The sequence below is a fragment of the Zootoca vivipara genome, chromosome 3 (genome assembly GCF_965207765.1).
Source record: "Zootoca vivipara chromosome 3, rZooViv2.hap1.1, whole genome shotgun sequence".
Taxonomy (NCBI): Eukaryota; Metazoa; Chordata; class Lepidosauria; order Squamata; family Lacertidae; genus Zootoca; species Zootoca vivipara.
In genome coordinates, this window is record NC_142586.1 from 104310518 (window position 1) to 104323559 (window position 13042).

Here is a 13042-nt window from a genome sequence, read left to right on the forward strand (position 1 = left end):
CCTTACATTTAGCTATCTTGATTAGTCAACTGACAGTAACTCTACCTTCTTGGGTGGCTGGGTGGGAATCTGATTCATTTAACGAGTCGTCTCAGCTAAATCGCTCCAAAGATGTTAATATAAAAACTAAATAAGGCAGCCAAACATATAAGAATTATGTTATAAATAACAATATTTTGCATCATGTTCTGTCTTACATTCTGTCTCATATATAACATGCAACCTAAATACTATAAATGTGCTCTGTTTTTAGATTCAGTAGAGTACTGCTGAGGTGAAAATACCCCTCGGGACAGGTCAGATCAGATCAGAATAGGGTAATACTGAACTTCTTGTACAGCCGTTTTAGTGGCTCAAAGCACTTCATGTGCATTGTGTAGAGCAACAAATTTGAGATGGTTTTTATTATACAATTTTGTATTGTTTTTATTTGAATGTGATCTGCCCTGAAATGAAGGGCAGGATAGACATCTTATAAATAAATAACTGTAACCCTTACTGACTTACTAAAACAACTGAGGTTGTTTCTTCATGTTGAAACATACCTCCACCCATTCCAGGCCTAAATCAAAAGCTTTGGTGCCCAAGCTGGAAAATCAATTTCCCTCTCCCTCTCACACATGCATACAGCTATGTGATTTTTAAAAGACATATGGGAAAGTTTTAGTGTTTGATGTTGTATTGTGATTTTACTATTTTTTTGTTGAGAGCCACCCTGAGTAGCTGGGGCAACCCAGTCAGATGGGTGGCATATAAATAATAATAATAATACATGTGAAGTACAATTCACCTTTAAATTGCTGGGCTGTTCCCCATGGCTCAGATCTTGCCCTTTCCTCATACTGCTGTCCTTAATGTTGCCCAATCCTGCCACCTGAGGCAGCTGTCTCACTCTTCCTTGTGGTGTAGGTTGAAATATTGTTAAAACACAACCAACTTTTTTAGCTAATACAAGTAGGAATAGTGTATGGGTAGAAATGGAGGCGGTTCCATTCCTCTTACTCCAGTTTTGATGAAGTAATTTGCCTCTTCCTATATTACTGTGTTTCTCATCTCTTTTAGGTAGGACGTTCCCTGTTGATCAGTTTTTTATAGAAGACGCTATTGCAGTGACTCGGTAAGCTAGGAACCTCCAATGTCTATGGACACTTAGCATGCCTTATACATAAATTTGTACGACTGCTGTGTATTCAGACATTTAAAAAAATTTCTTTGGGTTCTACCTTATTTAGGGCATAAGTGGCTTATAGAATAATGCTTTTATAGTGTAGTCTACTCTAATAGTCATCAGCAACAAACCATAGCGGGCTATTGTGTATGAGCTGAGAAAATGACGACTTGTGGAATCTAGGTATGCAAGCCTCAATTTGAACCGATTTGCTGCAAAATCAGGAGAGAAACCAAGCACACAAACAGAGGAGAATGTCTCTGAGCAGAAGACTCATCCATGTGTAGCACCAAAGCATGGTTTGGCATTGCTTCTGTTGGAATTCTGTCCTGTCGTGGAGCTTTACCACATGCCTTGAGAGTTGATGGCGCTCTTCAGCTCGTCAAGGGAGGGTCATCGAGCTCTTCCAAGACAGGCAGAGTCTGGATACTGTTGGTTGCTTTGTCAGAGACCATGTTGTACAGTTCTTTATAGTTCTCTGCCCATTGCTTCATCTGCTTGCTGTGGTCTGCGATGATCTCTCCTGACAAGGTTTCCAGCGGTGCAGTTTTCCTGACTGTTGGCCCAAAGGCTTCCTTCGTACCAAGATTTGTTCCTTGGGCAGTAGAATTGCAAGATGCGTAGAATATATACAGCCTCACCTAAAGTGAAGCTGCCTTATACATCGAGCTCAGTGATATATCTATATAGGCTGGCAATGGCTCTGCAGAGTTTCAGCCAGGAATCTTTCCCAGCCCTACCTGCAGATGCCAGGGATTGAACGTGGGATCTTTTTTCATGTTAAGCATGTGTGCTACCACTGAGCTAGAGCCCCTCCCCAAATGCTCTGTGGGTATTAAGTGTGTCAGCCCACAAGGTCTAAGCAACTGCTTAGAGCAGTCAGCCTTCTAGAAAGCAAGGTTTGCAGATGGATTTCCCCCATACCCTATTTCTCTGTTTACATTCAGGTATGTCTTGGAGCATGGCAGTCCATATATACGTCGAACAAAGCAAAGTGTGGACAAGAAAGCAAGACACCTGAGGACTGCTGCAGAGGAAGTAGAGGACGACCTAAGGCGTTCTGGCCTGGTGCAAAGTACAGTGGCTGTGGCTGCCAAAGATTCACTTCCAGACCAGCAACTAACATTCCAGCAGTTACTGATCCGCTACAAAGGTAATATTTATTTAATGTCCATTGCTCCCAATAATTTTTAAGAGTTTATTACAGTATTGGTAAACATATTGTACATATGAATAGAAAGGCATTTTCAAACCTAGAAAGTTTGTGAGTTACATTTCACAACCTCAGGCATATAGCTCTAGTGCAGGGGTCCCCAGACTTACTGGCGTTTGGGCCGGTTCCCACCGCGCCGATCGCGCGGCGGGCTGGAGGACAGGGGAGCGTGCGCCTGTGCGGGCCGGCGGGCGGGGGAGTGCGCGCCCGGCGCTTACTGGCGCGGCGGCGCGCTTCCAGGGTGGAAAAAGCGCCGAAAATCCGTTGTGCGCATGCGTATGGGCCTCCCCCGACCCGGAAGTGCACCAGAAATGACCTCTTCCGGGTCGGGAGAGGCCCATACGCATGTGCACAAAGGATTTTCGGCGCTTTTTTCCCGACCCGGAAGAGCGCTGCCGCGCTGCGTGCCGTAAGAGCGGGCGGCGGGGGTCGTCGCGGGCCGGATTGGCAGGCCAATTGGGCCGCATCCGGCCCCCGGGCCGTAGTTTGGGGACCCCTGCTCTAGTGCAAAGGTCTTGAGACCTGTATGTTGAGAGGTTTTCTGTTCTCTTGTCAGACAGACAGATAGATGCTCGATGCTCTTGTGAGAATTTATCATTGCACATGTTACGAAGAATTTCTCATTGCACATGCTTACGAAGCATTCGTAAGGAGGGCGGTACGTAACACGAGGTTCCACTGTAATATAATGATGAATAGAAGCAATGACCACACATACACTCAGTTTAAAAAGCCATAGATTGTTAAATTAGCCAAACGCCTCAGAGAAAAGGGTTGGTTTTGCCTGGTGCCTAAAGAAATGTAGCAAAGGGGCCAGGCGAGCCTCCAGAATGGGAAATTCCTCTAGTGTATGTGATTTTTCCTGTGTGCAGCTGGAGGTACTGAATCATGGCCAAAATGTTTTTCTTTGGAGGGAATGGCCATCTCTCTCTCTCTCTCTCTCTCTCTCTCTCTCTGTGTGTGTGTGTGTGTGTGTGTGTGTGTGTGTCTCACCCCCCAAAAATATCCAATATCCAAATATGTATAAGGCAACATCAGACTTTGACCTTGAGAAAATACACTATTTGAGTGAATAGAAAGAAGGTATTAGACCAAATGAAATAAATGAGGAAGGCGATATCACCAGCTGATGGAAACTGCAGGAGGGGAGAGTGTTGCTACGCTTGCAGGCTTCCTATAGGCATCTAGTTTGCACTGTGAGAACAGGATGCCGGACTAGAGGGTCCAATGGCCTGATCTAACAGGCTTTTCTTATGTTCTTACCATGAAGCTGCCACAGCTGGACCTCCACTTTCCATCAAAGGTTTGATTCATTTGGAAGTGACTGTAGTTTGAGTTGCTTACAAAATTCATGATCTTAACAGGGCTTTTCCTTTTTGTTATGATGCTCATTTTCTCTTTCAGGGGTTAGCAAATCAGTATTAAAAACAATGGAGAAAATGGATTTAGACAAAGTTAATCTTGAATTAATTGAGGCCTTACTGGAGTGGATCGTCAGTGGCGGACATTCGTATCCACCAGGTAACATGATGAGAAACAATGACCTATTTTACAAGCCTATGCAGCTCAGTTGCACCAAGAAGACCGTTTCCTGTTATCTTTTGTTGAAGTTCTACTCTGCTCTCCCTCTTTCTGAAAGAAAACTAGCTTTTTGACATAGGGTTTTGAAGCATAATAGGACTTTTCCCAGAATTAGGGTCCTCAGGAGGAAAAAATTCTTACTTACGCTGATGCTGAATTGAATCTTACCATAACATGTAATGCTGTATAAGGAGAAAAATCAATAAATTGTGGTTGCCTTCAGGAGCAAAAATGAAGAATATATATTGAGTTCTAGAAGACATTTCTATTAATTCTACCATTTTTATATACTCATATCTAGGTGCAGTACTGATTTTTTTGCCAGGCATGGAAGAAATTAAAACACTGTATAAGCAGTTGCAATCTAATCCACTCTTCAATAACCGGCGCAGCAATCGGTAAATTAAGAATATCCCTAAATATTTTAAAATGAAAATAAATTAATTAAAACTGACATTTTAATCAACTTTTACATCACTTTAAGTTGCTTATTTAAGAGTATGTGAACATTTTTCTTTCTTGCAGCATCTTTTATCTCTTCCCCCTCCCCAGTATAATTCTTAACTAGTGCATGGAAGATAATATTCTGTACTTCCAAGTAGAACTTGAAAAATAATACTCTTTAGCTGGGTGCTGCAGAAACATTGGGTTCTACATTGGTTTTAGACTCCTTGAGCTTATTAGATGTAAACCAGTTTATCCCTTAGTTCTTTGGCTTGATACCCTATTGTGTATCAGGTTACTGCCAGTCAAGAAAATGTATTGGGTCAGTTCAGAAGCAGTGCCAAACCATGCTTTGGAGCTACACATGGATGCGTCTTCTGCTCAGAGACTTTCTCCTCTGTTTGTGTGCTTTGGTTTCTCTCCTTCTGATTTTGCGGCAAATCTGGGGTGGGGGAGCTGTAGTGGGGCAGAGAGGAAGGGAAGTCCTGTTGTACCATGATCAGTCCATTCTTCTTGTATACAGACACAATTGATGTGACCCTTGGTTCTCCAGCTCTGACTACTATTTAAAATAAGTGATATATAAATGGAAAACAAAACCTCACTAAAAGCCCTCTAAACCTGTCCTCTGATCTTTTTCTCATAGCTGTGTTGTTTATCCACTTCATTCCTCACTTTCAAGTGAGGAGCAGCAATCTGTGTTCCTTAAGCCTCCTGTAGGGGTCACCAAGATCATCATATCTACAAACATTGCAGAAACCTCCATTACCATCGATGATGTGGTCTACGTGATTGATTCAGGGAAGATGAAAGAAAAAAGGTACCTAGATAATAAGCAAATGCACCATGTACAATTTTTTTAAAAAAAACAACAACAAGCTTTGCTAAAATGGGGCCTATACGTCTGTGCACAGTGAGATTTCTACCTGATGGATTTCCTTGTTCCATGTCTCTTGAGCTGGAATACATTACAAAACAGAAGCCCCAAATCTGCTGTTTCTCACCCTTCCTTTTTTTCCTCTTCCAGTTCCCCAATGACCAGAACTATTTCTGTTACTGTCTGTCACAGTTATTACTTCTCCCTTTAAGACCTATCCTTTTCACTCACTCATTTTTCTCAACCCATATTTTTCTGCTTTAATTTTTACAGGTGAAAAATGGGAAACATGTAGCAATGTTAGTTCACAGTGTTCTATAGTGGTGGTATCCTTCCCCCACCCCCCAGCATTTGTCAAATTGACTCTGTAAGCTTTCAGGCAGTAACTAAGGATAATCAAGATTTTAAAACAGTATTGAGATGGGTCTCTGGGAATCTAGGAGGTACAAGCATTTGGATGCTGGATACTTCTGCATGACTAATATTTGCAATAGGGGTAAAAATACAATAACAGAATCGCATAGGCATGTTAAAAACATAATCAGAATATGAACATCCAATAATTGGTGTTGCCCAAGTGCCAAGGAAAATACAAAAGTATTTGCCTGGCAGTGAAATTATGATAAAGTTGATGCCAGGCAGGTGTCCTTGGAGAGAGCATTTCATAGATGGGGAGCTACTATAGAGAAGGCTGTCCTCTCATCGCCAGAGAACCTCCATAGGAAGTGGCATGCAGAGAAGAGCCTCAGATGATGATTTCACAGTCCAGGCAGGAACATATACAGATAACTGTCCTTTTGGCATTCGGATCCTAAGCTGTAAAAGGCTTAAAGATCAAAACTAGCACTTTGAATTGAGCCCAGAAACAAATTGGCAGCTATCAGAGTCAGGCAAGAACTGGTGTTTATATGTTCACACACATCTTCTTGTCCCTGTTAATCATTTAGTTGCTACATTCTGCACTCGCTAGTTTCCATACAGTCTTCAAATGCAGCCCCAAGTACAATGCCTTGCAGTAGCATAACCTGCAAGCATCCAGTTTCCTAATTTTTGTACCTCCCTAGATTCCATGGGGTCACGAAGAGTCTGACACGACTAAATGACTAAACAACAACAACAACAAGATTCCCAAAGGCCTATCAGAATATTGCAAACACTGTTCCATATCTTCCTCCTTGCAGGTTTGATCCAAGCAAAGGCATGGAAAGCCTGGAGGATACATTTGTGTCCAAAGCCAATGCCTTGCAAAGGAAAGGACGAGCAGGCCGGGTAGCCTCTGGGGTCTGTTTTCATCTCTTCAGTAGCCATCATTACAATCATCACCTTTTGAAGCAGCAGTTACCTGAAATACAAAGAGTGCCTTTGGAACAGCTCTGTCTCAGGTAAGGCTTTCACTGGCAGCCAGAGCATCCCTGAAACAACCTTTACAGATCTTGCTGATTGGCACATCTTACACATACTGATTTGCCCCCGCTCCCATTCTCAAATTCCTCTTCCTCCAATTCCTCTTCATCCTTATTCTTCCTTAGGGCAAATAATTTTCCGTAGTCCTTACTCTACTTCTTGAAAATGTGTGTGTTAGCTTTTATGAATGCCCAGGCTCGGTACTTTGTTGGACTGCTTTTAAGAGAGAAACAGGTGGAGCTTAGGAATTACTGTACAAAACTGCCTCCTCTTTTTTTATTGTATACTGTGTGCAACTCGAGATTTAACGCAGGTAGGTACAACATAATGGCTAGGGTTTGTAAATCGAATGGACTTGTTCCAGTTACTTCACTGACAGAGAGAAGGAACTGGTGTGGCCAGTGTCTGCAGTTTGCAAGCTTGCCCACGGACCCAAAATGGTTGGTGAACCCTACTACAGTGGTACCTCAACATCCGAATGCCTCAACTTCCGAAGGTTTTGACTTACGAAATCGGCAAACCCGGAAGTCTTTACGCCGCGCGCACGTTCTGCGCCTGCGCAGAAGCAGCACGCACAGTCGGCGCATGCGCAGAAGCACAAAATTGCACTTCGCGCATGCGCAAAATGGACACTTCGACAACCGAAGGTTTCAACTTACGAAGAGCGCCGCGGAATGGATCGCCTTCGTAAGTCGAGGTACCACTGTACATCCTGTTTGATACGGGATGCGGGTGACGCTGTGGTTCTTTACCTTTCCCTTTTTCCTTACCCTGTTTGATTCTGACTTCTTATGTTTTTCTGAGTCTGCCATTGCCCATCCAGAAAGCAAGACATTGATAGAAAGTTCTCAGTGGAGGCCTGCTAACATATTTGTATATTATATATTTATGTAGCTGAAGCTAACGTATCCAACTCTGACCAAATGATTGTATTTTCCTCTTTCTTCCAGAATTAAGATTTTGGACATGTTCTCCACACAAAGCCTTCATTCAGTTCTCATGCGGCTGATTGAGCCACCAACAGCCGAATCTCTACGTTCCTCAAAGCAACGACTGCAGGATGTTGGAGCCTTAACTTCAGATGAGAAGCTCACGCCCTTGGGGTATCATTTGGCTTCCTTGCCTGTTGATGTCAGTATTGGGAAGCTAATGCTGTTTGGCACCATTTTCCGCTGTCTGGATCCAGCACTGACAATTGCAGCAAGCAGAGCCCACAAGTCTCCCTTTGTAAGTGCTGTTGTTTCAAGATATGTCCACGTGTGCAAAGAAATCTTTCCTAAACTCTTAAAATGGAACCTTTTAAACCTATTATATGATTGAAAGTGGTTTGGGAGAGGTTTCACTTCCCATAGCAGTTGGGAGGGGGGGGATAAATGGGATAGTTCTGTACATCTTGTAGAATGCAATGTACAAAATTTTCATATACCCAGAATACACTGTGTAAATCTGAACTCTGTAGGCTGTATTTTAATTTTACATCTGCCAGTTGTGTAATGGTGTGCTTTCCATAGTTCAGCTATGGAACTCGCTCCCATAGGAAGTTGTGATGGCCACCAACCTAGATGGCTTTAAAATAGAATTGGACAAATACATTGAGGACTATCAATAGCTTCTAGCTATGATGGCTGTGCTCTGCCTCCAAGGAGGCAGCAAGTCTTCTGAATACCAGGTGCTGGAAACCAAAGGTTGGGAGTATGCTCTTGTCCTGAAATCCCGCTTGTGGGTTTCCCAAAGGCATCTGCTTGGCCAGTGTGAGAACAGGTTGCATTTATGTTTTAAAAGGTTTCTCCATGGGACAAAAGAGAGGAGGCATTCAAGAAAAAGCTGGAATTTGCAATAGGAAACAGTGATTATCTTGCTCTTCTCCAAGCATATAAGGTGAGAAATAAAAGCATGCCCTGTACTTGATTTTCAGAGTTATTGTAGCCATAGAGCCTCCTAACTGTGAGAGATGAGATGGCAGGCTATAACAGCTTACATTTTCACTATTTAGGGATGGCGTACAGCTTCAAAGGACGGCTTTCAAGCAAGTTACACGTTTTGTAGACAAAATTTCTTATCAGAAAGCGTTTTTCTGGTAAGTTAGCATTCTTGTTCACAGTTTTGAGTTTTAAAAGTGTATATTGAACCTCGTGTCAGATTGTTATGTTCTGCCTTCCTGTTGTGCAATCTTATAATGAAAACGTTTATAGGTTTCAGCTTTGCATTTATCAGAAAACTCAGTACATGCAAGACATTTTCTAGGCCCATTTAATGTTTTATCTCACTGCATTTCACTATGTTACTTGCAGATTATCTTCAAGATGTGGTACCCAGCAGTGCTATTCAACTAAATTTTACTCAGACCCATTGAAATTAATGGACCTCACGTAGTCATGTTGATTAATTTCAGTAGGTTTCCTCTGAGTAAAATTTGGTTGACTACTACCTCAGGCTTAACAGTGTGATATATCTGTGTTTATCCTTGGTAGGCAGGCAATGGAAGAGGGGGGAACTGGGTGCATCATAAGATTGGGTTGGTTTTTTAAAAAAAATATGCTGCCTTTTTAGATAACTTCAGCTTTTCCAGAAAAGTTGAGGATAATCTCTGATGGATGACAGGATTTAGTGAAATGGATCAACTACTATACCATATAATATTTAATTCCTTAGCTGCTGGGACTGAATTATAAATGTTGACACTATGGTTGTCAACCACTGAATTAAATCACCCTAGCTGAAAGGTAAAGTGTGTGGATCAGCTGTAAATAAATTCCTCACTGGACTCCTCACACACACATAAACGCACACAGGCCTCTCTCCACAACAACACACCAAAGAAGATGCATATTTTTATTTATGACAGGGACCACAGCTGAGTGGGATCCAAAATGCAGCCACTGGCATCTCTCCAGTCTACAAAAATATATAGATAGAACCTGATGGGGAAAAGATCTCTACCGCAGATTCCAGAGAGTCACAATCCAGTACTGGGCCTTAGACAAATAGACTTCCTAAAAAGCATTTTCCTATGTGCTTAACTACAGTATTGGCCCGAATATAAGTTGCACCTGCAAAATTGGAGGGGGAAAAAGAAAAAATACCCAAATATAAGCCGCTCCATTCCTCGCAGCTCCTGGCTGCATACTGGGGGGGGGGGGCATGCTGCGTTGCTGGCGGCCTTTCCCCTTCCTCACTCACTTTCTTTCCAGCCTTGGGGGAGAGGACAGAGGACTACGGGTGCCGCTTTGCCGCACTCCTGGCACTGGCTGAATACTGTATGGTCACGAATATAACCCACACTTTAACTTTTCACGGTCAGAATTTGGGGGAAAAGTGAGGCTTATATTCAGGCTAATTCTTCTTCTTTCTTTGGCGATCACTCGTAGCCGAGTAAGATTGTCTTCCATAAACATGGTTTTAACAATGAGTCCATAAGTGAGGCCAATTCTGGATCCACACGTCCTTCCACAGTGGGGACATAGGTTTCCGGCCGGGAGTTGATTACGGTGAGAGTTTGCCAAGCATGCCTTCCTCTTAGCACGTTTCTCCCTTGCATCCTGTGTTTGAGTGTCTTCAAAACCCAATGACACTTTGGTAAAGGCTGTTTTCCAACTGGAACGCTTGCAGGCCAGTGTTTTCCAGTTGTCAGTGTTTATACTACATTTTTTTTAATTGGTCTTTAAACCTCTTTTGTTGATCTTATTCAAAGGTGTTCTTTCTCTCTCCTCCCTCATAGCAAATGGCCAGTTTAAAAAGGCAGTTCACGGAACTGTTGTCTGACATTGGATTTGTGAAAGAGGGACTCAGAGCCAAGGATATTGAGAGGAGGTGGTCTCAGGGAGGAGACGGCGTTCTGGAAGCAACTGGAGAAGAGGTGACATTATCTCATTAATCCATTATCTTTCTTGTGGTGTTCTTCCTCTCATTCTCTGTCACTTTCCTCATCTGTCCAAATAATGACATTCATTTTTCCCTCCCATCCATTCTGACTATTTCTACTCTCCCCTTCTCGTCATGATTTAATGGAACCAAAATAATAGCTGGAACCTTGGACAGTGTTTTTGTTCAGTGATTTGGAGCTTCCTGCTCAAGTGAAAACCCTTTGCTTTCCAGCTGATTTTAAAAAGTCCAGGGGTGCCCCCCCTTTTTTAGGGAGGGACATATAGGGCCCAGAGCTTCTACCACTTAAAAATAGATGCATTCATATTTTCTAAAAAAAATCTCTGTAACTGTAGGGTCTGGAAGCTTACCTTTACATGAAAGCTGGAATTCTCAAGGTCATGTCCTTATTCCCTAACTTGTAGGTACCCTTTTGTTTTCATCACAGGCAAATGCTAATGCGGACAACGTCAAGTTAATATCAGCCATGTTATGTGCTGCTCTGTATCCCAATGTGGTTCAGGTAAGAGGCCAGTGCTTTTTCATTTCTCTGTTTCTGTCCATATTGCACACGTGCCATTAGTTTTATGCTGCATGCTTGAAAGCTGAGCTACTTGATAATAGCAATTCCTTAAAAGGGAATCTATGTCTTTTTCTTTCTCATGCTTCTGTTGGGTTTAGAGACCTGTCAGTATTTCCAGTGCTTTCAAGAAACATCTCCTTCTGTACAACCCTACTGAATGGAAGTTGCTTATGAGTATTTCTATCACTGTTCCCTGTTTTTTTTACTGTTTTAGGTGAAAATGCCAGAAGGGAAGTATCAGAAGACCAGTACAGGAGCTGTTAAAATGAAGCCAAAAGCTGCAGAGCTGAAGTTTGTTACTAAGAAGGAGGGCTCTGTTCACATTCATCCATCCTCTGTAAACTACCAGGTGATTTTCCCAGCCCCAGTCATTCTGTAGCTCAGGTCAGCAACCTTTTTCAGCCGTGGGCCGGTCCACCGTCCCTCAGACCATGTAGTGGGCTGGACTATATTTGGGGTGTGTGTGAACGAATTCCTATGCCCCACAAATAACCCAGAGATGCATTTTAAATAAAAGCTCACATTCTACTCATGTACGAATCAGCAGTCCATAGTGCAATTCCTTGCATTTACACATCTATAATGCGGGTGGCGCTGTGGTCTAAACCACTGAGCCTAGGGCTTGCCGATCGGAAGGTCGGTGGTTCGCTCCTGTAGTTCGGTCCTAGCTCCTGCCAACCTAGCAGTTTGAGAGCACATTAAAATGCAAGTACAGTAGATAAATAGGTACCACTCTGGCAGGAAGGTAAATGGTGTTTCCGTGTGCTGCTCTGGTTTCGCCAGAAGCGGCTTTCGCCGCAACCCCAGAATCGTTCACGACTGGACTTAACTGTCAGGGGTCCTTTCCTTTACCTTTTTAAGCCACATTGTAATCTGTTGGACTTGTATCTATGCACAGATGCATAAGATAAGAAGCAAGCTAATCTTAGTTTAACTTAGTTCACATTGGAATCAGTGGGACTTAATATATGACCAACTTGTCCCAATTGATTTTCAGCCAATACTGTAGTAGGTTATTTTCCTTTCTCCTTCAGCTTACACACCCATGTGAAATTTGTGTAAATATTTCAGACTTCTGCCCCTGCTGCCTGGCAAATGGTATGCTGGCATTGGACAACCTTTTCCCAGCAAAACCAATGGCCTGTGTCATATATTGTATAGTGATAGGTATGGAACCGGTTGTTGTTGTTGTTGTTGAAGTTTCACCAGTTTTTTTGGGTTCCTTGTTTCAGACAAGGCACTTTGATAGCCCTTACTTAGTGTATCACGAGATGATAAAAACCAGCCGGGTGTTTATTCGAGACTGCAGCATGGTGTCTGTGTACCCACTGATCTTGTTTGGAGGCGGCCGTGTTAATGTGCATCTTCAGAAGGGAGAGTTTGTTGTTTCCTTGGACGATGGGTGGATTCGTTTTGTTGCAGCCTCACACCAGGTAAGAAAATGAGCAACTCATCACATTGCACCTAATTGCTTATGATGGGGAAATTATTTTCATTGTACCAAGGGGAGAGAGGGGAACAGCTCATTCTACTTTGTACTGGCATGCAGGAAATGGCTTATGACCCTTAACCAAATTTCCTCTTGAGACATTAAGTCCACTGGGCTAAAATGGATATAAAACACTAATTCCAATAGAATTATAGAATAGCATGGGCAGCATCTGGTCCAACAAGTGTGTTTACTTTCCTAAGTTGAAAGGTCAGGTTGTTCTTTATGTCTGCATGACCAGCTATTTAAGAACCAAAGATCTTTCAGAAATTTAGACAGATGTCCTCATCTCTTGGGTATCAACTCTGCGGTTTATGGTTAAAATACCCGGAAGTACAATTTGCATAGGCACTTTCATGAGCACAACAAACCCCAGGCTGTAGACGGCAGAACAAATTGTATCAGCACCGCTAAAAGCTAAA

General features: G+C 42.7%; 1 protein-coding gene across 3 annotated transcripts in view; it reads left to right on the plus strand.

Annotated features, from left to right (window-relative positions):
• DHX57 (DExH-box helicase 57) overlaps window positions 1-13042 on the plus strand; it is a 32774-nt gene that overhangs the window by 17846 nt on the left and 1886 nt on the right. For all 3 annotated transcript variants that reach the window (XM_035111026.3, XM_035111027.3, XM_088667403.1), the window contains 13 exons: window positions 1063-1117; window positions 2116-2321; window positions 3786-3902; window positions 4264-4360; window positions 5053-5226; window positions 6465-6665; window positions 7638-7914; window positions 8470-8565; window positions 8681-8764; window positions 10406-10543; window positions 10997-11071; window positions 11346-11480; window positions 12364-12564. In XM_035111026.3, coding sequence (XP_034966917.1) covers window positions 1063-1117; window positions 2116-2321; window positions 3786-3902; window positions 4264-4360; window positions 5053-5226; window positions 6465-6665; window positions 7638-7914; window positions 8470-8565; window positions 8681-8764; window positions 10406-10543; window positions 10997-11071; window positions 11346-11480; window positions 12364-12564 — 1856 coding nt within the window. The remainder of the gene's footprint in view (window positions 1-1062; window positions 1118-2115; window positions 2322-3785; window positions 3903-4263; window positions 4361-5052; window positions 5227-6464; window positions 6666-7637; window positions 7915-8469; window positions 8566-8680; window positions 8765-10405; window positions 10544-10996; window positions 11072-11345; window positions 11481-12363; window positions 12565-13042) is intronic.